Source organism: Homarus americanus, unplaced genomic scaffold, assembly GCF_018991925.1.
Source record: "Homarus americanus isolate GMGI-L3 unplaced genomic scaffold, GMGI_Hamer_2.0 scaffold53233, whole genome shotgun sequence".
Lineage (NCBI taxonomy): Eukaryota > Metazoa > Arthropoda > Malacostraca > Decapoda > Nephropidae > Homarus > Homarus americanus.
The window spans coordinates 5,072,435-5,100,076 of NW_024751660.1; the positions used below are offsets into that span (position 1 = coordinate 5,072,435).

At 39.1% G+C, this 27,642-nt stretch overlaps 1 protein-coding gene across 4 annotated transcripts; it reads right to left on the bottom strand.

Moving 5' to 3' along the window:
• Positions 1–157: 157 nt before the first annotated feature.
• On the bottom strand, positions 158–27,642 carry LOC121854691 (transcription factor E2F4-like). 4 transcript variants are annotated; one of them, XM_042349399.1, is made up of 12 exons: positions 27,579–27,642; positions 20,474–23,045; positions 15,576–15,640; positions 15,154–15,339; positions 13,098–13,242; positions 11,348–11,469; positions 10,457–10,563; positions 8,169–8,260; positions 7,389–7,552; positions 6,604–6,843; positions 5,966–6,167; positions 158–3,561 (listed from the first exon to the last, which is right to left on the bottom strand). In XM_042349399.1, exons 4-12 carry the CDS (start codon positions 15,325–15,327, stop codon positions 3,416–3,418), a joined length of 1,392 nt encoding a protein of 463 aa, XP_042205333.1. In that variant the 5' UTR covers positions 15,328–15,339; positions 15,576–15,640; positions 20,474–23,045; positions 27,579–27,642; the 3' UTR covers positions 158–3,415. The 4 variants fall into 4 exon arrangements, with proteins under 4 accessions (XP_042205333.1, XP_042205335.1, XP_042205331.1 ...); XM_042349401.1 differs by lacking the exon at positions 27,579–27,642 and adding an exon at positions 27,314–27,423; XM_042349397.1 differs by lacking the exon at positions 20,474–23,045 and having other exon boundaries at positions 27,579–27,631.

Sequence of the window (27,642 nt, forward strand, 5' to 3'; positions counted from 1 at the left end):
TTCTATCATTCTATCTTCTAGGGCTTCTCTTCACCCTACCATCCACCATGAATTATACACTAAATATACAGGTATATCACAAGGCTTGTTGATAAAAGCTTGATTTTGCAGCAAGACATCTTAAAATTTAAGTGGTCAAGGGTAAACTTAAACAATGTTTATCCATATATCTCTTTTATTTCCATCTTTATAACAAATGTGTCATCAGACACCGCTGTGAAAAGTCTAGGATTGTGGAAATCTGTTTTACAGCACAAACATTACACCCAAATCATATTTGGTAAAAGGCAGCAATCATAATTCTCTTTTCAAAACAACCAACCACCACATTGGGTGGTCCTCCTCACAGCCGTGTCGGTGAATGAATATAATTTGTACTTAAAAACCATGAATTTACAAAAAATGAACTCCACAAACATCTTCATGATGTTACCTCAGGCATGAGCAATCCAACTTGTATGAAAATGGAGCGCCAATATTTGGTTACCATTACCAGTGATTACAAGCCTTAAAAAAATTACCATTAAAAGATTATAAGATTTATTTCCCTGTGCCAATACTATCTTGTACCTGTAGTACAAGAGTCCCAGACAAAGATGTTAGGCATAAACTTCTGGTCCTGAAGTTAACTGTATGAAGATGATCTTGTCTGGGCACCCTTGTACTTTGACAGAGAAAGTAAACCTCTCCCTTTACATCTTGAAATTTTAATTTCTAACAAACTAGGACTTTGAATAAAAGCTATAAATTAATCTGTACGGCTAATCACCGATACATACTCATCACAGAAACTAATGTTCAACTTAAAAATAAAAATTTAAATTTTTAAAAATTAAAAAAAAAAAATAGATAATTGAACTTTGCATTCTCTACTAAACATTACAAAAATTAACTAACTATAATTGTAATTTTCTTTTTCAGACCATCACTGGCACTGCCTCAATTGGTGCATCAACATTCAGGTTCATTGGGTCAGGCGCGGAGAGAGCTCTACTTCTACGTGATTTTGAGGTCACGTTTTGCTTGGCAGTGAAATTGGGTGCAAAACAAGTTCATTGGCAAACATGCACAAAAATTGTCTTTAAAAGCTTCAGCAGGTAAGTATACTTAGTATGATATATACTATACAGGAATTGAAACTCATTAAACCCCAAGCTCTGCTGGCTCATACATAATTTGTGCCCACACTATGAACAAAAATTATTGTAATTACCAACAACAGGCTCTATACAAACCAGGCACTGGGATCACAGGTATTCGAATATCGAATAATAATCTTCAGGCTGGTCTGTTTGGCATAGCCCTAATAATAACAAGGTTTATAAAGAAAATTCCTTTTCAGTGACTAAATGCAAAATGTTGAACAACCACTTTCACCAATTGGTTCAACTACTACATACACTCTCCAACATTATCAAGACCTACTTACTGTAAGGGTCCATTTGAATTCATCCATTGACAACTGTAGACTAGTCATGATCTTCAAATGTGACATCTACATATGCTACAGTTGACGAGGCTGAGGTCAAGTAATAAGGCATCTGAACTGGCGAAAGCGGTTGAAACCTGTTTTATGATCACTTATTGGACGAATTGTTAAAATTAAAAAATTCATTTCTCAAGAACTGTCAATTTGACAGCATGAACTCCCTTGGCACAAAAATAAATTATCTATTGTTTAAAGCGAGTATAATTTCATTATTTTGAGTCCACTGGGAAAAAATGGAAGGATGGAAGAGTGACTGCATTCAGCAATCAAGAGACTGCAATGGGCAATCAAAGCACATGCTTGTGGACCACAAAAAATTATGATACACCACTTGCAGTGCATAGGAAAATAAGTACCGTTATAATCATTTAAAATAAAAGATTATAGCAGTAGCTTCAGGGACAAAGTTACCTATGCGGAATGCAACATGAACTGCATCAAACAATACGCTTTCATTATTGATAAACAAGAATGTAGCCCAGGGCACAGGGCAGGAAGTTGACATGCATAACAAAGCATCTGACCAAGAACCATGGACTCATGGCAACATCTCGGATCTTTCACCGATGCTAACTTACAGCTGGAAGAAAGCTCGCATGAAAATTTACTGGCACATTCCAGGTCTCTGTACCACATTCTAAATACAATATAATAATCAGACAAAATGCCAAACTGAGATGTGTCCTGAAACACATAATTCCCTATATAAATATTCTACACTGGTATCATTTGCCAGCTGTCAACTCTTTACTACATATAAATATCTTCATTCCTGGAAATAGTTTCCACGTAGACTATACAAACCATATCAAATGGAAAAAATATAAGGATTCTAGCATTACATAAAACCAAGCTTTGGTCTATAAAACTTGCCATAGAAGAATGGAAAAAGCTTTGTCAAATCTCGTTAAGTCCTTCACAATGAAGTGCAGATTCACATGAAATCAGATGCTAAAATTACTGTCTGACCAATAGCCCAAGACTGGTAAAAGTATTCTCTAAGCGGAAAATGAGAATGGTCAACTTAAGAAAAAAATTAAACTTCAAACTCAACTTAAATAAAAAAATAATCATTTGCACCTATTACCTGCAAATAGACACCAATAAAACTAAATTTGAACTGTACAACATTAATAAATGGTTGTTATTGAAGATTTTCTTATTATATCTTTCAGGTGTGATATAACTCAAAAGTTCATAGGACATTAAGTCTAGTTAAGGAAAACATTAATTTGAATGACTGTAAAGCTGTGGAAGGAATCCGTGACAAGCGATCAAGGTGGTATCCCGTTATTTACTTCCAAATGATACCATCAATTTCATAGAGGCCTTTAATGCAAGGTCAGAGGTAACATAGAATGGTTAGCATTATTTTAACCAAAATCTCTTCAATTGTTCTCAGAATACACAAGAAAATATGGTAAAAGGTCCTTAAACCAATGTCAAAACTTGATAAACAAGTTTATCATTCAGTTAAATATTAAGAATCTGGAGTAAAAAATCCAAGACATGCATATTCTAATTAAAATTTTAATTGGTTGGCACAGATACCTTCTTGCAGAAATGAAAATGTAAACTTATGAAGTCTGAAGATGTGTGCCTGACCTAAGAAGCCTAGCCATCGTTGTTTTAATTTTATGTAAAGAATACACTAAAATTGCCACGAGGGAGCTTAGCCTCTCTCATCATAGGGTACACTGCACGATACCAATGCCTATGTTTCAAGTTTCGAACAAATCTGTCAGGTTGTTTTTGATGCCTAGGTGTACAAGATAAATGTATACATACAAGACAATTATCATTCTTCTGACCAGGGATACCTACTTAGGAGCAAAAGAAATTAATATAAAAATAAAAATAAAAAATATTCTTAAACGAGATCTCACAAGCCTTTACTAAAAACATCCTGGGCTAAACACTGCATGGTCAGAAATTAAAATCAAAGAAATCACTGAGGCCCTCTGTGGGATCCAGGGAGAACGTGTAGTCAGTGTCAGATATTGGCGGCTCTAGTGTGAGGAACGGTAGAGGTGAACCCGATGAACAGCTCAGCATCACATCTTCTGAATTACCTGCAATGACAAGTCTTGCAATCACATTTAAGAACCATATATGACATTTTACTTTACAAATATATAAATAAAATACATTTATTAAATAATATTAACCTAAACACCATCAAAACCAAACACCCAGTACCCTCAGTGTATGCGAATTCGCGTTTATGCGGTGACCACTATTTCTACTCGATTCAATTTATGAGTTAAGGATTCCATTGTGTGTTCTGTAGAAGATATGGCACACAAGTTTCATATTATATTATTTCTAAGCCACATTAGAGTATTTTAATGATTTTTCTACAACTTTTATAGCATTAATGCTCCAAAAATGGTTGTGTAACGTGGCAGTGTTGTGTGTCTACTGCGCTGTATGTGACATCATAGGACATGGCTGGAGTGGCGAGTCAGCCACTGCTTTATAGGATTTTATTATTTCTAACCAAAATTTGAGTACTGTATTGTAATTATTTTTCACAACTTTTATAGCATTACTATTGACTTAGTAGTTGTGGAACATATCCCAATTTTCCCCATAAGTTTAGGAATTCACTATAAAGGGGACCCTGACTTACAAACCTCCGTCAATATGAACGGGGTTTAACTTGAAATTTACAGTATTTTATTTCCCCGATGAATTATTTTTTACTTTAATTGTCTCTCTCTAAAGAATCTAGCGTGTGTAAACATCCCATACTTGTCCCCGCGAGATCAAAATTTTTGCGCACTGCATTCAAAACTCTGAATTACAGAATGTAGGTCGCACTCTTCCACTTATCCTTCAAGAATATATGTCGCAGTTATCGGGCTAATGCAATGAAACCTATATGATGATCTAATCTGACTTGCTTACTTGTAGCTTGATGCTGAAGTAGTTAAGAGCCAGATCATGCTGAATCCACTGGTGCTATGATAAACAACATAAGACACAGGACCAGGAGATCCAACACAACCTAGAACTTTTTAACCGATGACGTCTTCATAGTTCAGCGCTTCAATAATTCCTTCTCATAGTAGAGTAACAAGACATACTAAACAGGGATCTCATTACAGGCTAACCCAACCTACTCATTTTGTAGGTTAAGGAAATTATATTGCTTCACAGGTTAAATAAACCTATCCATCTCCCAACCGAAGTGCTTCCTCTGAATAACTGGCAAAGCATAATAACAAATTAAAGTTTATTTGGAAGTTAGGAAAAAGTTTACATGCAAAAGCTTTTCCCCAACTTCCAACTTAACTCTTAATCTGTCATTACACTTCATTGCCAATTATTCAGAGGCCAGATACTAAGGCTGGCAAATGTATAAACAGGTAGTCAGCCAAATATATATTTTCCTCTGAGCACTGAGATACATCATGTCCTGCCTATTGCAACAAAGGTTTGTATCCTGTTCAGCTATATAAAAAAAAAACCAACACAGCATTAGGGGACAAGCAGCAGTCACAACTGGGACAAGGAAGGAATTTTAAGAAAACTAACCTTACCCTTTAAATCCCCTTCAAGATAGAGACTATAATGTCATCACTTTAAATTTAGTCTGGGACAAGGAAGGAAGTTTAAGAAAACTATCCTTACCCTTTAAATCCCCTTCAAGATAGAGACTATAATGTCATCACTTTAAATATTGTCTAAGTAACACTATGAGAGCATGAAGTAACACTTATTTTATATTCCAGACAGCTTCATCTTTATTTTTATTAATGTTATTATACCAGTATTTTTATTTAGTTTACTACACATATCTACACCAGTACATCACTCTGAAGGTCTTACATTTCCTAAGAATTCACACTGAAAGTTAAACATATTGGTGTAAATCCATGAAGTGATTTAGTCTTGTATTAAATCCCTGTGAAGATCAGTTTTTCAACGAGATACCCTGGAAGTTGTCTAGTTTTACATAAAGAATACCACAACACAAACAGCCTGTATCCTAAAAAAGAAATAAATAATAAAAAACACCAATGCAGAATTGTTTATTTTTAAAAGAAAGATCTTCAACAGCAGCATGGAGCACAGAACCTGGAGGTAACTAACACTGTGATACGTTTAAAATGCCACTGTGGGCATACCACAGTGATAGTTCCTGCAGCTACTGAGCTCTTCCAATCCATCTCCTTGTGGCAAACAAACTGGTTTGAATCCTGAAGATATATGGATGTCACACATTTAAAAAATATTGATAGTAAAGTAATTAATGCAGCACAATTTTGTATGTACAACATTTGACATTTTTAAAGGGTTAGTCACTTTTCATACAAGGCTTTTATATAACAATAATGAAACTATCCTATAAACTTGTCTAAAATATATAATGCCAGACAAAGTTATTGCCATACTTTAAATTATACACTAGCACAATGACCATGGGTGTTCTTTTAGTCCTTTGAGTATGAGAGAAAACAAATATCTTACCCTCATTCTGGTCTTCCATTTGTAACTGGAGTTTACCCCCTACAGGTCCCAGATCTTCTGAACCAAGAATGAGAGCCTTACGGAGGCTGTCATCAACCAAGTCCAAACTTGACGATGGACCTAATAGATCTGCACTATCTGAGTCATCATCTCGATCAGGTAGTTCTGTTTTAATGGTTGTGAGGACAGGTGAAGTTGGTTCCTAAGGAAAGAAAAGAATATTTAGACACACATGTTCTAGGTAACAATAAATCATGTACATGTGGCTACAATATAAATGAAAGATATACTCTACCAAACTTTATTTCACATATCAACACTTCATAGTTATGGTATTTGTTCAAGCAACATGTTGTCAAATTCAGGTTTAAGTACAGTCGCTCAAAAAAGAATCTGAAGAATGTTGTTCATGACAATATGATACATCGAACCCATGTTTTTGGGACATGGTAGAGGACCAGACAACGGGTTGTATTGTTTGTTTTGACATCCTTCAGACCCCACTTTAAGATACTTATTTTGAGTGACTGCACACATACACAATCTTAAAGCAGGCCAATTTTATGTCCACCAGCAGGAGACAACAGGACTACAATGTCATTCAACTACAAAAAATTAAAACTCACAAACACCCTTACCTTCTTTGGTGTTCTTAACACAGGTTTGCGGGTTTGTAGCTTAGCTCTTGTCCGTGTAGGTCTTAATTTTGTCCTAGAGGTATGTGCAAATTGTGTTCTGACTGTGTTGGCTTTTAAGGGACTCTGTTTGATGGGACTCTGTTTGATAGGACTCTGCTTGATGGGGATATCACCAACAGTAGATTCTGACAGATATACCTCAATTGGACCATTTTCACTCTTTAAGTGGATTTTGCAACCCTGCAGAAAAATAAAATTATTTTGGTACACCTAATGATAAACTACAAGGAATTGCTTTTTATATAATGGCCTATGAAATGCAAGTAACCTAAATTTCACTTAACCACAATGCACGGATTTTATGCCTACAGGAGCACCACATACACCACTCCACAACTATAAAATGATCTTCAATACTGTATTAGGTCATAATTATAAAATATTAAGGTCACTGAGCTTACACTATCTGCATGAGCACCCTTTATTTCAACTGTGCCTATGCCACACTGAAACAATCCCAGCTAAAACATATATAGGTCATTCTTATTAAATAATATCCAACCTGTCCCAATCAACTTATTAAAGCCTCTCACAAACTTGCTTCACTTTCTTGCCTGACCTTCAAAGAAAAGGTAGACTCCCCATACGGACCAAAACCATACATCAACTGTGTATGTGCTCATGCTTTATTGACCGCAGAAACCATTAATCAATAGAAATTATGGAGCCAAATCGAAGGACAGTGCCATCTTGGTCAAAAGAATAATCGCCTTAATTGAATTTACCTCCTCTTTGGATGTGGTTTCTTGAATTGGGACTTGTAATTGTGTTCCTGGTGGGGCTTTGATAGCAAAAACTGTCTTGTCTTTGTAGTAGTGAATGGTATGTAGGTCGTGGTAAGTGATGTAGGCAAACCTCTTATCTTGACTCATCTGTAGGAGATCTCGTTCTGAGAAAGAAGAAAAATTAGCACGACAAAACTATTTAAGCTACATTTAAACATATCCAATGGCTTCCACAATAACACAAAAATAATTGGAACATACTAGACAAAATATACACAACCTCAGAATAAACCAATACCAGTAAAAGAAATACAAATGCAAGGTTTAAATGCTAGACATAGAGAAATGTGTGTGTCACCTGAAAAATTAACGAACTTGTCCAGAATTTAAAGAAAAAAGTACTGTAAGATTATTCCATTTCTTTTCAACCACACTGCTCTACTGTATGACCTACCCAAAATAAATATTGCCTATTCTTCTTCCATAAACATACATACCTCTTCCAAACACACATGCCTCTTCCAGAAACACACACATCTCTTCCAGAAACACACACACATCTCTCCCAGACACACACACCTCTCCCAGAAACACACACACACACCTCTTCCAGAAACACACACACACATACCTCTCCCAGACACACACACCCCTCTCCTAGAGACACACACACACACCTCTCCCAGACACACACCCCCTCTCCCAGACACACACCTCTCCCAGACACACACACACACACCTCTCCTAGACACACACACCTCTCCCAGACACACACATTACCTGCTTGTTCTATAAGGTTATCAAGCTCATTCTCCTTTGACTCTAGATCTTCAAGCTCACCCTCCAAATCCTCGCTGCTGACTCTTGACGCTCTAGAATAAAAAACAAGCACTTACACTATCTTACCTACAATAATAAACAAGATTGTCCAATTGTTCCTTGTTATACCTACAGTTATATACCTTGTTCTACTTACAGTAAATATTGGTAATTGTATCCATTCCCAATATTTATTCTAAGTAGAAAAGGTAAATAACTATGCAGTATTTTCTATTTTTTTTTTTGCAGGAGCACAGGGACCTTTCTAACATCCTGTAGAAAATTGTACCCAAATTGTTAAGTACAACTACCTTACCACAGTTTACCACATGAAAGGAAGCCTCCTCTAATGAGTGATGGCACAAAGTCATTGTTAAATGATTTCATGCAATGATTTGTAAGACTAACTCCTAAACATGGGGGGGTACTGTGTATGGTACTGGCAAGATAAATTTTCTTCTTAAAATCTAGTAATCAATCCAACACTCCACAAAAAATCAATCTCATGCTGTTTTAAAACAACCAAACCTTCACAAAATTAGGAGCACACACACGATGACTTTGAAGTAAAATTCTAGTGCATATAAAAATATACTTTGTAAACAATTGGCAAATTAGACAGAACTTCTTCAAAATGTGTGTAAACTTATTATAATACAGGTTGAAACTCCCATATCCGCCAACTCCCCAAAACGGCACGGTTTTTAGAAATTCCTTTACCTGGCAAACCTCCTTAAGAACAGTGCAGTCGGATGGTAATACACACGAAATTTCTATTGCCTGGCAAACCTCCCATATTAAATTTACAGCTGAAGGTGGTGGTGTGCTTTCAGTGTTAGATTTATTCTACCCTTCTGGAACTGCACCATGGCTCCCAAACATTAATAAATCATCTACAGTACTGGTGGAGGTGAGGATAAGAGGAAGCCGTCTGTACCATGTAAATAGTGTTTATATACAGGCTGCATATAGTGTATTGGTAACCGGTTACAAGTACAGCATGCCCTTGAAATTTGTGGGGGTTAGGTTCTCAAAATGGCCGCGAATAACATTTACTGACCGGGTGTGTGTGACATTTTTACTCGTGTTTATGAAATGCACATTCCCTTTATGTTAGGGTCTACCCTCAAGTCAATTCCGTGCTTTGTTATTAAAGATATAACAAAGCACGGAGTTGACTCGAGTTGATTATTTGCGAGAGGATTTTCCCATTACAATATTATTTATTTGCACGTGTTTTTGTGTGTGCGAGTCTATATGTACAATACAGGTAAAAGAAATTACTGCCTCTAGAACGAACGGCTTCCTGTCCAAGCTATGGAAATGCCAGCAACTTTAAAACTACCATTTGACCTGGGTACATCCAGTGGGTCATCCACGAATAATCGAGGTCAGCGAATTAAAAACTGCAAATTTTTAGGGCATGCTGTACACAAAATATACCAGTACTGTTCTATATCTGGCTCAGAGCTGGTCCCATGGTTGCTTCAACCTGTATCTTATTTTATAAGTGAAGAAGCCTTTGTATCGAGCTCTACCTATGTTTTATAACATGTTGAAGACAAGAACAATCTATAAGCCATAAAGGCTTCAGCAACAGTCCTTTTCTACATTAATTTACCAGACATGCGGCACATGCCAGGCATAGAAGTACCAGGCATGAAATTACTAGTCTGGGGAAAGAAGCTTAGAACCTTCAATAATTACTAGTGCCAAGTGGCACAACAAAATTGCTAGTCTTCACCAAAGGCAAGTTTCCCTCTTCCCAACAATAAATACCGAACACATTCAATTAAAATAAACGCATCTAATGAAAAAGTTGTAAACAATGTATGCTATACAGCTCCTCCCCGACTTACGACCACCCGCACTTGTACCAAATTTTGTCAAATTACGTATTTTCGAGTCCCAACGTCAGTACAGACAAAATTTTCGTTTGTAATTCACTTTAAAATGGCTGGCAAGCTTAAAAGTGAGAGTTTTGTGGTGCTGAGAAGAAAAAGACACCCATTTTAGATTGTCTATGTATTATTTACGCATTTTCGACTTACGACCTGGATTTGGGTTCCTAACCCAGTCGTAAGTCGGGGAGGAGCTGTAATTATTCATTTTAACAAGGGCCTTTTACAAGTGACATATAATTTGTGTGTATTTCATATCATGAAAATTCATATTACAAAGCAAGAAGAATTTCATTAAGGATATTTAAAGTGAGGTACAATACTGATAAAAGTAAAAAAAATACTCACAGCCACTGAACATTGTTTTTGGATTTCTTATTGACTAGACCAATGCCCTCCAATACATTTGTAATATCATATATTCTTCTTTTCTGAACTGCTAGCATATCTGAAGCCTGAAAATGAAAATCCAATTTTGTAAAATTCTGCAATGAAATACTTATGATACCAGAAACTAAAGCAAGAAGTAAAAATCCAATTTACAGCTTAAGCATATTAACTCTTGAAGTAACATATAAAATACCTATACAATTATATGAGGATTATTTACTTATCCTACAATTTGTCTAACTTAAAATTTTAGAGCCAAATGGCTGACACCATGTACAGTACAGTACTGATCATGTGACAAGACCCCAGTGGCTGCCAATGAATAAATTATCTCTTACTTGTCTAATGTAAGGCTAGTTAGGCTGACTATCTGAACCTGTCTGATAATGGTACATCCAGCCTCCTGTTGTAAGAAGAAAATTATTATTAGTCCACTGACATGAGTTACCTGTCTCTTCCATCCCCTTTAGTGGTCCACCAGTTCTATCCCATTTAGGAGTACAGTATCTGTTCACTTCAAATTTATAGAGTGCATCTGTTCCATCCTATTTGCTAGGGTATGGAACTTTACAAATAAAGAAGCAAGCAGAGCCAAGTATAAATTAAATGTTCATAAAATTAGACAGTTTTTTGAGCGTACAAGCCATTTCCTCCTGTACAGGGTGGCCATGCAGTTATTGATCACCTGATTCTTCCATTCTGCAGTTAGTGGGTTACCCACCTACCTACTTGGCAGGATGCTTGTTCACTTAGAGATTATTCCACGACTGGGAAGCACACCTAATAATGCAGAGTACACATACCATACTCATTTATTACAAAGCACAGGAGAAAGAGTATTATTTTTACCTTATTAAGATCAACTGTGCCATCTGGTGCTGTCTGGAGCAGGTCAACAAAGCGCTTTGTTAAAAGTCCCAGAGATGTGTCATAACGTGAAGTTTTACCGGGAGATGGTGCTGGAGGAATCGCTGAAATATTTTTTATCAAATAATTATCATTATTACCCGGCACCTTGTACACAATATAAAAATGCCAAGTCCTACATAGCCATTCTTGAATTAGGGTGCAACATTTTCCTTTTTTAAAAGATGAGAGAAATAGTAATCATCTTTACAAACTGCATCACAAGACTTAAATTCATCTACTTCTTAATGTCCCACCTTAAATACTATGAACTAACACAGTACATAGGAAAAGGTCATTCAGAAGTAAATTACTTAAGGACAGGCATACCTGATGGACATTACAGTATTTCAATCGTACATTGCTGTGATTTGATATTACAGGGTACATAATACTAATGGCTGCCCCTTGTGTATGAGGATGGCCAGCCCAAGGGCCACCTAGACGTGAATTTGTCTAAGGTATAAAAGCTGTCGCGAACACAACAACCGCACCATAAGTTAACGAGTTGCATGACCCAGTGTCAAGGAATAGTCCGAGAAGACCGGACAACTCACCAACTGCACTGGCTAACCATTACCCCGGAACACAATTCGCAAATCGAATAACACCCTGGTTCCCAATTACTGCTGGGTAGACAGAGGCAAATGGCATAAAGAAACTTGCCCATAGTTTTTCCCTGCCCGGGGATCGAACCCAAGTCCATCTGCTTGCAAGGCAAGCACGCTGACCATTACACCACAGGTCACCACAATTTGATATTATGACTTCTTTCACTGCCCTGCAACATAACCCTAAATAATACATGGATTCTACAATTCACAATACATTTCTTAACCTAAACAGTTCTCAGTTTCCTTTAGTCATCAATGATTCTTGACATTGACCACTTTAGACAATCTCACTGCAAATTGGCTTTTGTTGGGGTAAACATAATTTATGAACTTTAAGGTGATTACTATTCATTCACCCAATTTCCATAAATCTTTTTGACTGAATTTTTTTTACAAATAAAGATTATTATTTACTTAAAAGTTTGAAAATTTTAATATGGACATTATATAATGGCCATTATGCTATTCTAGGGAATATCCATTTATTGTCTTCACATTATCTCTACACAAGCATAAAAAACATTTTCAGAGTAACTCATCTACAGTACTTACCTACAGCCTTCAAAAGTTAGTAAGGTACAGAATTTTGTGTGTACAACTTAAATCCAATACATTCACACTACTCAATGGGAGCATAGAAATCCCCCCCAACAAAAATTACTCGAGCTATTAATATTATCACTTGTATACTTCAGATAACAATGGCCTTCATGCCTGAGAATAACAGAAATACATTGATCAATTTTTATGGCCTGGTACTACATGTACACTCATACTGATACATACAGCTGGTAAAAAAATAGGGGTCACTACTCTCTGAAACTCCACCTCAAAGACCTTATAATAACCAAACTATGTGGATGAACTTCCATTAACAGGCAATTTCACAAGAGGACCTCAAATATAAGTCAAGCAAGGAACTACTGCAGACTGTAGCCTTTCACAATGTGTCACACTGAAGTATAGAGACCACTTTATGAAGTGACCTCAGACAAGGGTCAAAGATCAAGTTAGGTTATGAAAAACAAGCTATTGGAAAAGCATGAAGGAGGCAGCTATATTTAGATGTGAAAGGCTACCTGGGGTTTTCCCCTTGGACGGCGATGGAGTGTAGTGTGTGGATGAGACTGATTTCTGTCTGGCCCGTCTGGGAGTTTTCACCGGGGTCCTGAAGCCTTCCCCATCAACACCACCTTCCTCCAGCACCAATCGTCGTTTCACACTCTGAAATATATGCCATGTCCCTTAAAAATCTGTCTCCTGGTTTAATCTTTGTTTGGCCAAAGAAAGTATGGTGTAATGAAGCAAAATTTGAAAAATCAAGTATGTACACGCACATAGTGATGGATTAACCTTAAATTGCGGTTACATAAAAAAAAAAAAAAACCTAGTTCATATATTATTGTAAAAGACTGGGACACATCAACAGATTAGTAAACAATGGTTGACCAGAATCTTCTCACAGCCTACAGTATATAGCTCAGGCTAGTTAAAAAGTTTTCGCAGTCATCAAGAATTGGTACAGTATACATTACAGAGTGGAAAGATGCACTTTTCAGAAGGGATGTCATCTCTTCAATTATGCATTGTATTTGTTATTGAGAAAATTGGGTGTAGCTATTTTATGTAATGGCTAGTTTGTTGTGAGAATACTTCATAGTGCTGATACAATCTGCTGTATTTATGTGTATCATGCGGACATTATGGTGTACAGTACTGTATAGCGTGAATATTTTGTAGTGCAGATAGTTTGTAGTCTCAAGGTCTTTGGTTTGGAAATTTTTTGTATATAGTTTATTGTATACCTACAGTGTTTGCAGTGAAGATGCTTATTATGTGTGGGTTTGCTAGTATGTGGCTATTTGATGTACAGTAAGTAAGTCTTCATGTGGACATTTAGTACAGCAGTGTAAGCATTTTGCTTCTTGGAATATATATTTGCAGAGTTAATATTTTAATGTGTTGATATTTGGTTGTGTGAATATTATGTGAGTGGATAATTTAGTGTTGATATACTATATGTTTATTTGTATTTTCTTCAATGTGGATTTTGTAATTTATGAACACTAATTGTATAATTGCTGCGGTTGTTTTTTGTGGATATTGTTGTATGTACAGTAGATATCTAATTATATATCCAGTACTGCAATATTTCTTTGAGTGTGGGTATTTTGTCGAGCCAATTTCAGCCTAGAAAATTTTACAAAAGATTTAAACATACCTGTGGGTGTTAGTGTATGATAAATTAAACTGATGTTTGACCCTGACCAATCATACAAGTCAACATTAGTGTATGATAACTTAGCTGACCTTTGACCATGACCTTCGGTGGTCTGTGAGATATGGGTTTAATTCAGAAGTAGGTTGTAGAGAAGATGGGAAGAATGGGGTGAGGGAGATCCCAGATAGAAGGGGAATGGACTTCCAAGCAGCAGCAGTGTGTGTGGTTAAGTCATGATGTCAGTGGCTGCTTTCAAGGGTGTTATGAGGTTGGGCATGCTGCTGCTGATCCTTGTTAGGTTGTACGAAGTAACATGCACACACCAGATGGAAATCTTTTGAGGTTGTGCTGTGGAACAACAGATCAAAATGTTTTTGTTATATCAAATTTTAACTTTCGTCCATGTTTAACAAATAGTATTTAAACCAGTCTCATGTAAATTAGATGTGGTAGACCATGATTAGGTGTACAGCAGCAATGGATTTTCCATCAAAACTGAATTTTGAAGTTAAAACCTTTACAATTTAGGTTAATTAACTACACCACATAACATCAGGTTTCAAAACCAGATCTAAAAGTAAATTTTAAAGGTCAATTTCCCATGCTGGCAGATTATTCTGTAAACATCCTGTACAATCCTCCAGATAAAATATACACTCTTAATGCAAACTAAGTTATCTTGTGCATACTTTCATTAACAGCATCAGTCAACTCTAGAAATATCATGACTGCCCGAGAACTTAGTAACTAGATTGGGCTGATACTGCTTACCATCAAATCTTGATCACCATTTTACTGTACAGTTATAAGTTTGATACCCTTGTTTTACAACGGAATAATCCATTTAACATTTGAACCCTAACTTACCAGGAATTTATCTTCAATGGAAAAACTGAATCCAGAGGCCAAATCACCTGTGTACGTCCTGGTGTGACGGTGGGAGATTCTTGTGAGTTGCTGGGTGTGATGGGGGTGAGGCCATAGCCATGATCCAGCAGCTGTGTGTACGTCATGCCATCACACACGCTGAGAACCGTCCCGCCCACCACTGACAACCCCCCGGAGGAAGGCGTCCCCACACTCTCCATCACGTACTACACCTGCAAACAACAGATTCTTAGGCTTGAAACAAATAAAGGCTATTGAAACAAAAGCAAAACCCCAAAGGGTAAAGTTGACAGCAAGCTATATAAACTTCATTCTTTAAACTAATCCAATTAAAACTTATTTTAATAAACTAAAACAAAATTGAGTAGACTGCCAATTCTAATACTGTATACACAAAGCAGAAGACAAACAAAACATGAAGAAATACTTAAAAGACAAGTAAACATACCTATTTCAAATAGGTGACCAACTGCCCACGTCTGGGCAACACTAGCACCACACGCTTCCCTCACACTGTAAATAATAAGTATTCATTACCAAACCATGCATATATGTTTATATTAGGGTGGTCCTTATGTATAGGAAATTTTTTTATATATGACCCTTACAAAAGCTTCCACTGGGCACAAAGTGTGTGTGTGTGTGTGTGTGTGTGTGTGTGTGTGTGTGTGTGTGTGTGTGTGTGAAGTTTCATTAAAATATATTATTTAAAACTTTTGCAATGACTTGGAAATATCACCTTAATAACACTGCTGTGAATATTCACTTAACGGTCCCAGCCCTCAACCAGTCGCCCCACATAAATGTGGGCATTTTCTGTTTTAAAACGGGGTTATCACTGATTAGCCGCTCATTTTAGCCCAGTTAACGATCTATTAAGCTCTTTGGGAAATTGCCTTCTGTGGTCAGCAATGACTTGCAACAGGTATATACCACAGCTGCTCTTTCTTTCTTTGTTATATGGCTGGAGTACTATTGTACAAAAGCTACACCGCGCTCAGACGGTCATTTGTGACAGCCAATGTTTTTGTGATTTCTTTTGCTTGTATATAACTCATTAGTAGTGAGTCATTACTGTCCCATTGAGATACTGAAAATTCTAGAAAGCCTTGTGTAATGTTAAATTTTTCAAAGAATAGTTTGGTATTTTTTTTTTTAAAGTGAGCCAGCAACCTGTCTTTATGACATCTAAATCAACAGTGGCTCATTTGGGAGGTCTTTCTTTTCCTTCAATCTCTGTCATGGCCTTCACCATCTGATTTTTCATGTCTGGGACCACATAATGACCAAAGAAAAGGGGAGGCTCGTCAATTCTTCTGACAAAAAACCACTAATGGCGAGACATCTTTTTAGAAGTGGTTTTTGCATTTTTGTACTTGAAAATTATCGCTTTACGGGGCTTTTGCAGCAAATGAGGCTGTTGTCCAGGCCTTCACATTAATGCGGGCAAAGAAGATGCATCAAAACTTTAAAAGTGTAAATGACCTTTGCCATCCACCGGACATATATTTATAGGGTAAAACTGTCATTCTTGTACACCCAAATTAGACATTTCAAAGACTTTTTTGTTTAAAGAAACGCTGTTCTTTAGAGTACCATATCTTGAAAATAGCTCACAAGTGAATTCTAATCTAAAATTATTCCTGAAAAATTCCAGGTTCCATAGCCTTTGTAATGATCAAAATAAAGAAATCAAACAGAAGATTGTGTGTAAGGTTAGGCAATTTGGTCTAGGGTTGGTTACTTTGTTATCTTTAACATGTGGTAATCCATAGTTAAATAGGTGCAACTGGCATAAAACCAGTTTATATACAGCATGTTGCTAAAGTCAATCTTACAGGATAAAACTTCATTACCAAAACAAAGCTATAAGCAGTCAAATTGAGTTAAAATCCACTGCTATTCATCTGAGTTAGTGTTCACAAATATGGATGCACACATTACTTCTACATCCTCTGATACAGTGGCTGATAAAAATTTACAATATGAAGTTCCATTTCCTGATGAAGAAATGAAGATATGCAAGTGTACTGCAGCTAAGGCTGCCATGACCACAATACATGAAACAAGAGAAATGCATTTCTGAATTAAGGCCAATAAATTTATTATCAGAAGGCCTTAAGATAAGATAGAAAAATAAAATAAAATACTCAATGGCAGGGTTGTAAGGTAGAGATTAGATACAGTAATGCTAGGATGGGTACAAGGCCAGGGTCAATACATCTGGGTAGAGTACAACAACAGTATGGATGAAAGCCCATGATGAGTTGGGTTGGGTTAGGTTAACTCTTATTCAAAACAATGTTCAAACTGTACTTGGTGGAGTATCAGGCATAACCCAAAACACAAATAGCTAAAACAAACTCTGTACAGACAAAATATCTTGGCCTCGGCCCTTTTTCAATTTTAATATAAGACACTAGAAAGAAATTTTGGAAGGCAGAGATCACTCACTTGCCTCAAGGAGGCCAGTGGACCACACTTTTGCCTCAAGGAGGCCTGTGGACCACACTTTTGCCTCAAGGAGGCCTGTGGACCACCCTCTTGCCTCAAGGAGGCCAGTGGACCACACTTTTGCCTCAAGGAGGCCTGTGGACCACCCTCTTGCCTCAAGGAGGCCTGTGGACCACCTCTTGCCTCAAGGAGGCATGTGAACCACACTCTTGCCTCAAGGAGGCCTGTGGACCACACTTTTGCCTCAAGGAGGCCAGTGGACCACTCTCTAGCCTCTAGGAGGCCTGTGGACCACTCTCTTGCCTCAAGGAGGCCAATGGACCACACTTTTGCCTCAAGGAGGCCTGTGGACCACACTCTTGCCTCAAGGAGGCCTGTGGACCACTCTCTAGCCTCTAGGAGACCTGTGGACCACTCTGTTGCCTCAAGGAGGCCAGTGGACCACACTTTTGCCTCAAGGAGGCATGTGGGCCACACTTTTGCCTCAAGGAGGCCTGTGGACCACACTTTTGCCTCAAGGAGGCCTGTGGACCACTCTCTAGCCTCTAGAAGGCCTGTGGACCACTCTCTTGCCTCAAGGAGGCCAATGGACCACACTTTTGCCTCAAGGAGGCCAGTGGACCACACTTTTGCCTCAAGGAGGCCTGTGGACCACACTCTTGCCTCAAGGAGGCCTGTGGACCACTCTCTAGCCTCTAGGAGGCCTGTGGACCACTCTGTTGCCTCAAGGAGGCCAATGGACCACACTTTTGCCTCAAGGAGGCATGTGGACCACAATCTTGCCTCAAGGAGACCTGTGGACCACTCTCTTGCCTCAAGGAGGCCAATGGACCAAACTTTTGCCTCAAGGAGGCCTGTGGACCACTCTCTAGCCTCTAGGAGGCCAATGGACCACACTTTTGCCTCAAGGAGGCCAATGGACCACACTTTTGCCTCAAGGAAGCCTGTGGACCACTCTCTAGCCTCTAGGAGGCCTGTGGACCACTCTCTTGCCTCAAGGAGGCCAATGGACCACACTTTTGCCTCAAGGAGGCCTGTGGACCACTCTTTTGCCTCAAGGAGGCCTGTGGACCACTCTCTTGCCTCAAGGAGGCCAGTGGACCACACTTTTGCCTCAAGGAGGCATGTGGGCCACACTTTTGCCTCAAGGAGGCCTGTGGACCACACTCTTGCCTCAAGGAGGCCTGTGGCCTCCACTCTCTAGCCTCTAGGAGGCCTGTGGACCACTCTCTTGCCTCAAGGAGGCCAATGGACCACACTCTTGCCTCAAGGAGGCCTGTGGACCACACTCTTGCCTCAAGGAGGCCTGTGGACCACTCTCTAGCCTCAAGGAGGCCTGTGGACCACTCTGTTGCCTCAAGGAGGCCAATGGACCACACTTTTGCCTCAAGGAGGCATGTGGACCACAATCTTGCCTCAAGGAGACCTGTGGACCACTCTCTTGCCTCAAGGAGGCCAATGGACCAAACTTTTGCCTCAAGGAGGCCTGTGGACCACTCTCTAGCCTCTAGGAGGCCAATGGACCACACTTTTGCCTCAAGGAGGCCAATGGACCACACTTTTGCCTCAAGGAAGCCAATGGACCACACTTTTGCCTCAAGGAGGCCTGTGGACCACAATCTTGCCTCAAGGAAGCCAATGGACCACACTTTTGCCTCAAGGAGGCCAATGGACCACACTTTTGCCCCAAGGAAGTCCAGGGACCAATCACTTCCCTCGGCGACCTGGGAACGACTAACTTGTCTCAGGGAGGCCTGGGGATCATGTAACTTAAAGAGGCCTGGGTGCTACCATATTACCTAGGTAGGTAGGGGTTGAGTACCCAGGCACTATAGTACCCCAGCTATGTACTGTAAGCTTGCAGCCTAACCTCATACTGTACATGGTACATATAGTAAAATTCAGAGTTTATGTTGGAGGAAAGGTTGTATAAAACAATTTCATTATACATACGCAGCTATGCAAGCACTTTTAATATTCAGGTTACCCCACTACACAAGCACTCCAATATATTAATACCTTTACTATTATCCTCTTTCCCACTGATCGGCTCGTTAGCCGCTTGGGCAGTCGGTCACATCTATTACACACTGTTGGCAAGTATTGGACACGTATCTGTCCCTGCTCCAGTGTTGGTTAAGTCTGGTCTAGAAAGCTCACACTTGTTGCCAGTGCCGGATTTAGACCTGTGGAGGCCCATGGGCAGCCTCTTTGTGAAGGCCCCCTTCATTATAACTACCCAAGAGGGTGGGGTGGTGAGTGAAGCAAGCCTAAACATCTGGGAGTTCCGGGGGGTGCTGTAAGCCCCCCGGGAAAATGTTCAAAATTGAACACTTCTTTGGATAATTTTGAAGCCAAATGCAGTTATATTGAGGAAATTAGAACTTTGAGAAAATTTTAATTAACTGTATATTTATTGATAGTGTACAAATTGCTAACACACACACACACACAAAAGTGAGACATGACTGGAGTCATTCATGTGGTTTCAAGTCGACCAGCCCCGATATAGCTACTACCGCACATGTCAAAAATTTTCAAGAGACTTCACAGAAAAGAATATATTATTAGTTATTACAGAGAGATGATTCTTTGCATTATTAATCAGATAAACCTCTGCTCAAATAATGGTTCTGTCCAAGAATGCATGTATAGGCTTCTTTAAGTCCAAGGTCAGATAGATTCAGAATAAGTATTAACTCAACTATAAATAAAGTTGAAGTTTTGCATCCAATAGTAAAACAAATAAACAATTTAATGAATTTGATAAAATTATAACAAAAGTAAGAACATGTTGGAAAAAACAATTATTTTAATAAAAATAACTGCCATCGACCATGGATATATTGAACACAAACACTGATCAATTGTAAAATGGAAAATAAACATTACCTTTATTTACAGACCCAGGCACTTTACGTGACCTGGCCGCTGCAAAGTCTTTGATCAACTTTTCGAAGTCAATCTCTGAGGATGTCATATTCGATACTCATCAAAGCCAGGTGGCTGAGCCTATCATGACACATTGCAGTACGAAGTCTGTTTTTAATAAACTTCATTTTACTGAAAGAACGTTCTCCAGAACAATTTGTGACCATGAGCACCAAGTACAACATAGCATTATTTCAACATTTGGAAATGCATCTACAACTTTCTTGTCTATCAACAGCTTGTAAAGGTAATGTGCCCTCCCTTTCTCATCATCTTCGTCTTCAAGAAATTGAGTGAAGAACGCTGTAAACTGCACAAGTTCAACTCCAAGTGTTTGATACAAATCATTTTTGTACTCCGCAACCAATTTTGCTGCAGCTGCTTCAACTTCGTCACAATGCATTGACTCCAGTTTAGACAAGAACCCGAAAAGTGAACAGGTTTCCTCATAGGCCTTTAACCGTTGATCCAGTGAACTCAGGAACTGATCAATTGCTGGAAGGAAATTCTGAACCCGAAATTTTTCTGACTGTGAGAGGGCTGCTTCTTCTGATTGTCCATAATCCAATGGATTGAGTCGTACATTACGTTGACGCTTGTGTGTCTGTGAATAATCCCCAGTTTCTGACATTTCCCTTCCCTTCTTCTCATAAACATGGAAGCAATCTCTTTTTTCTCGTACAAAGCATTCCAAGGACTTCAGCATTGCTACTGCTGTGTTCAAATCGAGTTTAGGATCTTGCAATGCATGGCTTGTTACATCAACTCTGCCAAGAATGTCATGCCAAAACACAGCATAAATAGCAGTCTCTAACTTGCACATCTTATCATGGAGACCATTGGCTTCATAACATGTTTTGCTCGTCTCATTTTCATCTCTAGCTATTTTAGCAAGTGCTTCACGGATTGGGAGATAACCTTGGACAACTGCTGTCACTGCAACTGCTCGACAGGACCATCTTGTTGTGGAAATCCTCTTTGGCACAGATACCGGGCCAGACGCTACAGTTTTCAATAAATCACTAAGAATTGCATAACGATGTGTAGAAGCTGTGAAGAACACATAAATTGCCTCAAGAAAATAAAAAAATGAGATAGCTTCTTGACAACATTCAGCTGCAGCTTTTCCAACCAAGTTTAATTAATGACCAGCACAGGGTATCCAAATTGCATGATGATTTTCAGCTACAACTTTGGCTTGCAGACCATTGTACCTCCCACTCATAGATGTTGCATTATCATAAGATTGGCCACGACAATTTTGAATGTCAATGTCATTGTCTGCAAGAAACTTCATCAAACCTTCAAACATTTCTTGAGCCTTGTGTCCTTGATTCGGCAAGAATTTCACAAATCTCTCAACAGGTGTGTCATGCTCCATGTACCTGATTATCAGAGTCAGTTCATCAATATGGCCATCAGGGGTGGAATCTCGAGAAATTGAGTAATATTTTGAGAGCTCTATACGTGAGATAATTTCGTTCAGTACTTCATTGCCCATTAGTCTGACAATTTCTTCACAGATGGTTGAAGACAAATATTTTGTATGACCAGTGCCACAATTAGCATGATTCTGGATGTGTTGCCTGAGGAAATCATCATACTCGGCCAAAAGCTCTAGTAATCCCAAGTAATTTCCATTATGAGGAGATCCAATTATTTCATCATCTCCACGAAGAGCTAGCCCTCTTTCACATATAAATTTAAGCACGCTGATCAATCGCTTTAGAAGACTACACCAATACTGCTCAATTTGACCCACATGTGTAGTTAGTTTAGAATCTAAACCTCCAGCTCCCTTTGCACGACTTGCTGCTGACAAAACTGCTTGAATGTGGTCCTTTGATTGCTCATGGACAACAAGCCTATTAGCATGCTTCCAGTCGCAGAACCCATCACATGTGAATGGAGATCTTGAAACACCCATTAGCTTGCAAAAGAAGCAGTAGACCCGCCCATTTGCGGGGGAGAAACAAAGCCAAGAACGCTTTACAACTTCCCCATTTCGTTTCCTTCGCTCAAACATGGCTGGTGTGCATTTGCAACTGACATTGTTTGCATCTTTTTGTACTGCTGATTTTGCATCCAAAAATTTAGCATCACTGGTGGACTCTCAGAACCGTTCGCAGCCCAATAATCAATAAATTGTTTTGTCAAATGTTCTGACCATAAGCTAATGTCAATGTCATAATTTTGTGTAGTTGCCATTTGCACTTCAGGAGGCACATGCTTCGATTCAATTTCAATCTCCTCGGCAGTCTGGTCATTTCCCCCTGTAGATAGGCTAGAGCTGCCATATAAAGAGGAAGCTGATGCATCACATGCAGGTACTTGTTCTGGTTGCCTTGAAGATGAGCTTGCAGAAGCACTGACTAGATGTTCTGAAGCTGATGGACGAGTGATGAATTCAGTCAGTCGACGTGTTTTTGTAAATTCTTTAGCCTCTCTCTCAGCACGTTCTTTAGATGTCTTTCTCTTTGCAGCACCACTTTCAAACGTCGTACACCTTTGTGTCTGTCCATTCCACTCATTTCTGCAACAATAATTTTCTGTCAACAAAGACGGACACCTAATTTTTCGTTATAATTAAAAACGCAACACAAATTGGTCGTTTGCTTTTTGCTACTTTATGGAGAGGTTCGCCTCCTTTTCACCATTGACTATACTGTGTTATACTGTATATACTGATCGTGGAACTGACAGAAACCGTCATTGACATAGTTAATGTACTCAAAATACATAAAAATAACTTGCAGCCAATCGACCTGTAGTATCTTAAAGCACAATTATATATGTGAACGTATATTCTAAGAGCACACCCACCCAGACTCAAGCACAAGCATCAATCGACTCTCTCTCACTGCACATTTGCAAGACATGTTCTAGGAAATGACAACTGACAAGATCATTCATCACTGAGCGGCGACAACTTCACTCATGAAGCACACATGACAATTCTCTCTCTCATTTTACATCTGCAAGACATGTTTATGTCTACTCGTGGAAAGTTCACGAATCATGGGCGACGCAAGTCTCCTCTTTAATCGACAGACACACGACAACCGATGTGCAGATATTACACGACCCAACTCCCTCCGACCGACTGTCAACAAACACAGCGCCCTGATGGCATTCGTAATAAAAGTGATAATGAAAAAAATATTTTATTTATTTGTTTTTTTTTAATCTCAATTTCATTATTCCATGTAGTTCATTTTTAATCAATATATGTTAGTGGAATTCTAAATATATTATAAGCAAAACAAACAATAGCATTCATTAAAAATATACGGTTCATAGGAAAACCAGGTATTGTATTCATGAATTTCAAGGAGTAGCTAGCCTAATTTCTATCACGCTTCTTGCTGAACATAGTTTTACGTGATGGAATAGATAAACATGAATTTTAAAGAATTAAAATTAAAATAATCCAAATGAATAAAAAAATAAATAAAATATTGTAATATGTGGAGGCCCACTCCTGAATCCGTCCCTGCTCGTTGCCATCACAACACTCTGCCAGATTGCTCCCAGAGCCCACAACTCCCACTCCAAAAAAGTGAGTGCAAATGTGTGACTACACAGACAATGATTGCTTATACAAAATACAAAGGAGCTAGAAAAAATTACAAAAGAATTCAGACCACAGCCTCTGCACCTTAGTGTTTCAGGAATCAAAAGATTTTAGCAGGAATGGACCACCATTGATTGATTTGATTGATTGAAACAATTCATTTAGCCAGAAAAGCACATACTGAGTCGATAATAATAACAATATTAACATGGTTCATCCTGCTAAAAACCAAATTTAATCAGGGTATATTTGCATGTCCCCCCGACCCCTTCGGCATATACAGTACAAGTCATTTGCGAAGTGTCTTAGAATCGACTAAAATATTGATTGCAACAATAAAATTCTCAAAATTCAATACAAGTCTTCATTCCTCAAAGCACTTGCAGAACAAATGCTACAACTTACTTGCTCACTGCAGTTTCCTCCATTCTTATGTACTATAAATTATGGTTAATATTGACGACTAGCCTGCTAACACGTTATTTGTTTTGATTTTATATTCTTACTATATTTTCATCAGTGAGTTCTGATATGATAATCATTTTGGGGGGAAACTGCCTCGTTCTGTAGATAATTTGGTGACTAAACACGCACTACTTTATCTTTCTCGGCGGTAATGCAGCCGAGAAGGAGCATCCCGCCATTCACATTGACGGCTCCGATCGACACCACTGGTATGGTTATGAGCCGCATGGTTCGGGCAACAGCTCTCACGTCCACAAAAACATAAAATTACACCATATCACAGTAAATTCTTTCTGTTTAATATACCAGGGTGTCTGGGGGAAAGAGCCCCACAGCTATGAAGTTAGGTGGTTTCTTTGGCGAGGTCTTCTAACATGCTTTTGCCACTTGTTTTCTTGTCAACTAAGGTTTAATTTAGAAATATCCAATTTTTAACACATTTTCCAAAATTACAAGTGTTCACTATAAAACATAGTGAAATTATGGCATTTTAAAAATAATTTTCTATAAAAAATCAGCCGCGAGTCGGTCAATAATTACCTAAATTATTAGTACTTTTTCCTTATTACCTTACTGGACTGTGAACAAACCATCCAACAAATCCACTGAGCCATTCCAGATATTCACCCACAGTCAACCTACATGTAGACACTTTAAGTTGCCAAAGGGAGGTCTGGATACTTATGGTTACCTACACAAGTTCTAGGTTCATCTGTGATACCCAAGTACAATGTGTCTTGTTACTTTAAAGAGACTGTAGGGGTTTGTTAAGTGGTTCACTAAGGCACCCTAGTTGAACCAGCTGTGAACGAGTACCTACCATTACAGCTGGGAAAATGAATGCAGTCAATTACAGCACCTTGTGTACTGGTGGCTTGGTACGGAGTGATGTACCTGCACTACATCCTAAACATATCAAGCTAATGGAACCCACTTTCACCAACTGGAAGCAGAGTTCTGCCATATCATTTGAGATCAAACTATCATTTTGTTACCTTAGTGAGGACCATCTATTTCTGTGTTACCCATGGAAATCTTATCAGTCAAATTTTAGTTCCGGTCATCGCTGTATTTAGCATAACCTAACATAACCTCTATCTAGTCCAACAGGAGAAATTCGCCCAGCCCCCCCCAATGACCTAAACTAAATCAATACTGTCCTGTCTACAACCATGTGACCTAAGGGAGGCCAAGTTCCCATACTGTTACTGAAGGGAGACTAAGTTCTCATACTGTTACTTAAGGGAGTTCAAGTTCCCATCCATACTGTTACTTAAAGGAGGCCAAGTTCCCATCCATACTGTTACTGAAAAGGGAGGCCAAGTTCCCATCCATGAGGTTACCCCATGGAGGCCAAGTTCCCATACTGTTAACCTAGGGAGGCCAAGTTCCCATACTGTTAACCTAGGGAGGCCAAGTTTCCATACTGTTACCCTAAGGAGGCCAAGTTCCCATACTGTTAACCTAGGGAGGCCAAGTTCCCATACTGTTAACCTAGGGAGGCCAAGTTCCCATACTGTTACCTGGGGAGGCCAAGTTCTATACTGTTAACCTAGGGAGGCCAAGTTCCCATACTGTTACTGAAGGGAGGCCAAGTTCCCATACTGTTACCCTGGGGAGGCCAAGTTCCCATACTGTTACCCTAGGGAGGCCAAGTTCCCATACTGTTAACCTCGGGAGGCCAAGTTCCTATACTGTTACCCGAGGGAGGCCAAGATCCCATACTGTTACTTAAAGGCGTCCTAGTTATCATCCGGTTACCAAAGGAGGCCTGGCTACTACAATCTTACCTACAGTATGATAGGCCTACTGTATCATGTTACGTCTGGAAGGCCTAGGAAGTCTCATGATACCTAAGGGAGACCCAGGAATTGATGAACCCCCATGTTACCTTGAGTAAGCCTTGGAACCCCCATGCTACCTGAGGGAGAAGTTCCAACCCCCAAGATTCCTTCCGGTAAGGGACCAGCCTAGGAAGCCTCATGGTATCTAAGGGATGCTTTGGGAAACCTCATGGGATATATGAGCTGTCTTGGGTATATATGGTTTACCTACCTTAGGACATAAGTCATGTTTGGAGTAGTTGACTGGGAGGTATTGGCAGAAAAGTTGAGGTACTCATGGCTGCCCTTCCCGTCGAGAGAACCGTATCTTACATTAATGTGTAAGCTTACAGAGAAAACAAATGTACTTTCCGAACGACCTTTCGTTACCCCATAATATTACAACCTGTCCACCATAATCACAAAATACAATACCGATTTGCTGAACAATAATCTCTCATTCGAAAATAAAATCTTATTTTCACATCAGCCTAGTGATCGATTTCATACAAAAGCGAGAATAATAAATGATAGGAATCCCTAACGTCAGGTTGAGGATCAAACATGGTTTAAATGTCCACAAGGTTAAGGCTCGGACGGCCCTGTGGTGTCAGACGGCCACCACCACAACCTACGACTACCATAACGCCACGAGGAGGGCACCACAATACCATCCCATCCCGCCACATAATTACACAAATTTCACCTTATTTTCATTCCTCAGTTCGTTGAGGTTAACAGGTCTACTCGTAGCTTAACGGCGAGGCTGTGACCTACAGGACAGGTGGTATGTGGAGGTGGTCAGGTCAAACTCCCGGCCACAACCTTCGCTACTACCACCGCCACCACCACTCACTAAGATGCGGCAACGCTGCGTCCGCTTTTCATAGCACAGTTACAACATTTTACACCAATAGTTACATATTCGTAATCACTTACCTCTCTTCTTCAAGGCCATATATGAAATATCCCGCTAAGCATACTCTGGAGGGAGAAAATCAGGGTGAACTGAGGAGACCTAATTCCCGCGCGTCACCCATGCTGTTTCTGTGATGGCCGCCAGCCCGCCAAAACTACACCTATAACTTCCTCACCTTATTAACCAACCATCATATACCTTAGAATCTTCAGTAACCAGGGAGAATATACCTTTACATTCTCTAAACTAATAAACCCACACAAAAATCCAGAAGAAGACACTTACTCTACTTGTGAGGCGATATAGGAGGCGCGCCACTTTCCCTGCCGAGCCTCCGTCCAACAATAAG

Coding starts and splice junctions, on each gene's coding strand:
- LOC121854691 (XM_042349399.1), bottom strand. CDS start 15,327: ATGGAGAGTGTGGGGACGCCTTCCTCCGGGGGGTTGTCAGTGGTGGGC. Junction 13,243..15,153: donor TCACACCAGGACGTACACAG/GTGATTTGGCCT, acceptor CATATATTTCAG/AGTGTGAAACGACGATTGGT. Junction 3,562..5,965: donor AATGGAAGACCAGAATGAGG/GTAAGATATTTG, acceptor TTGTCATTGCAG/GTAATTCAGAAGATGTGATG.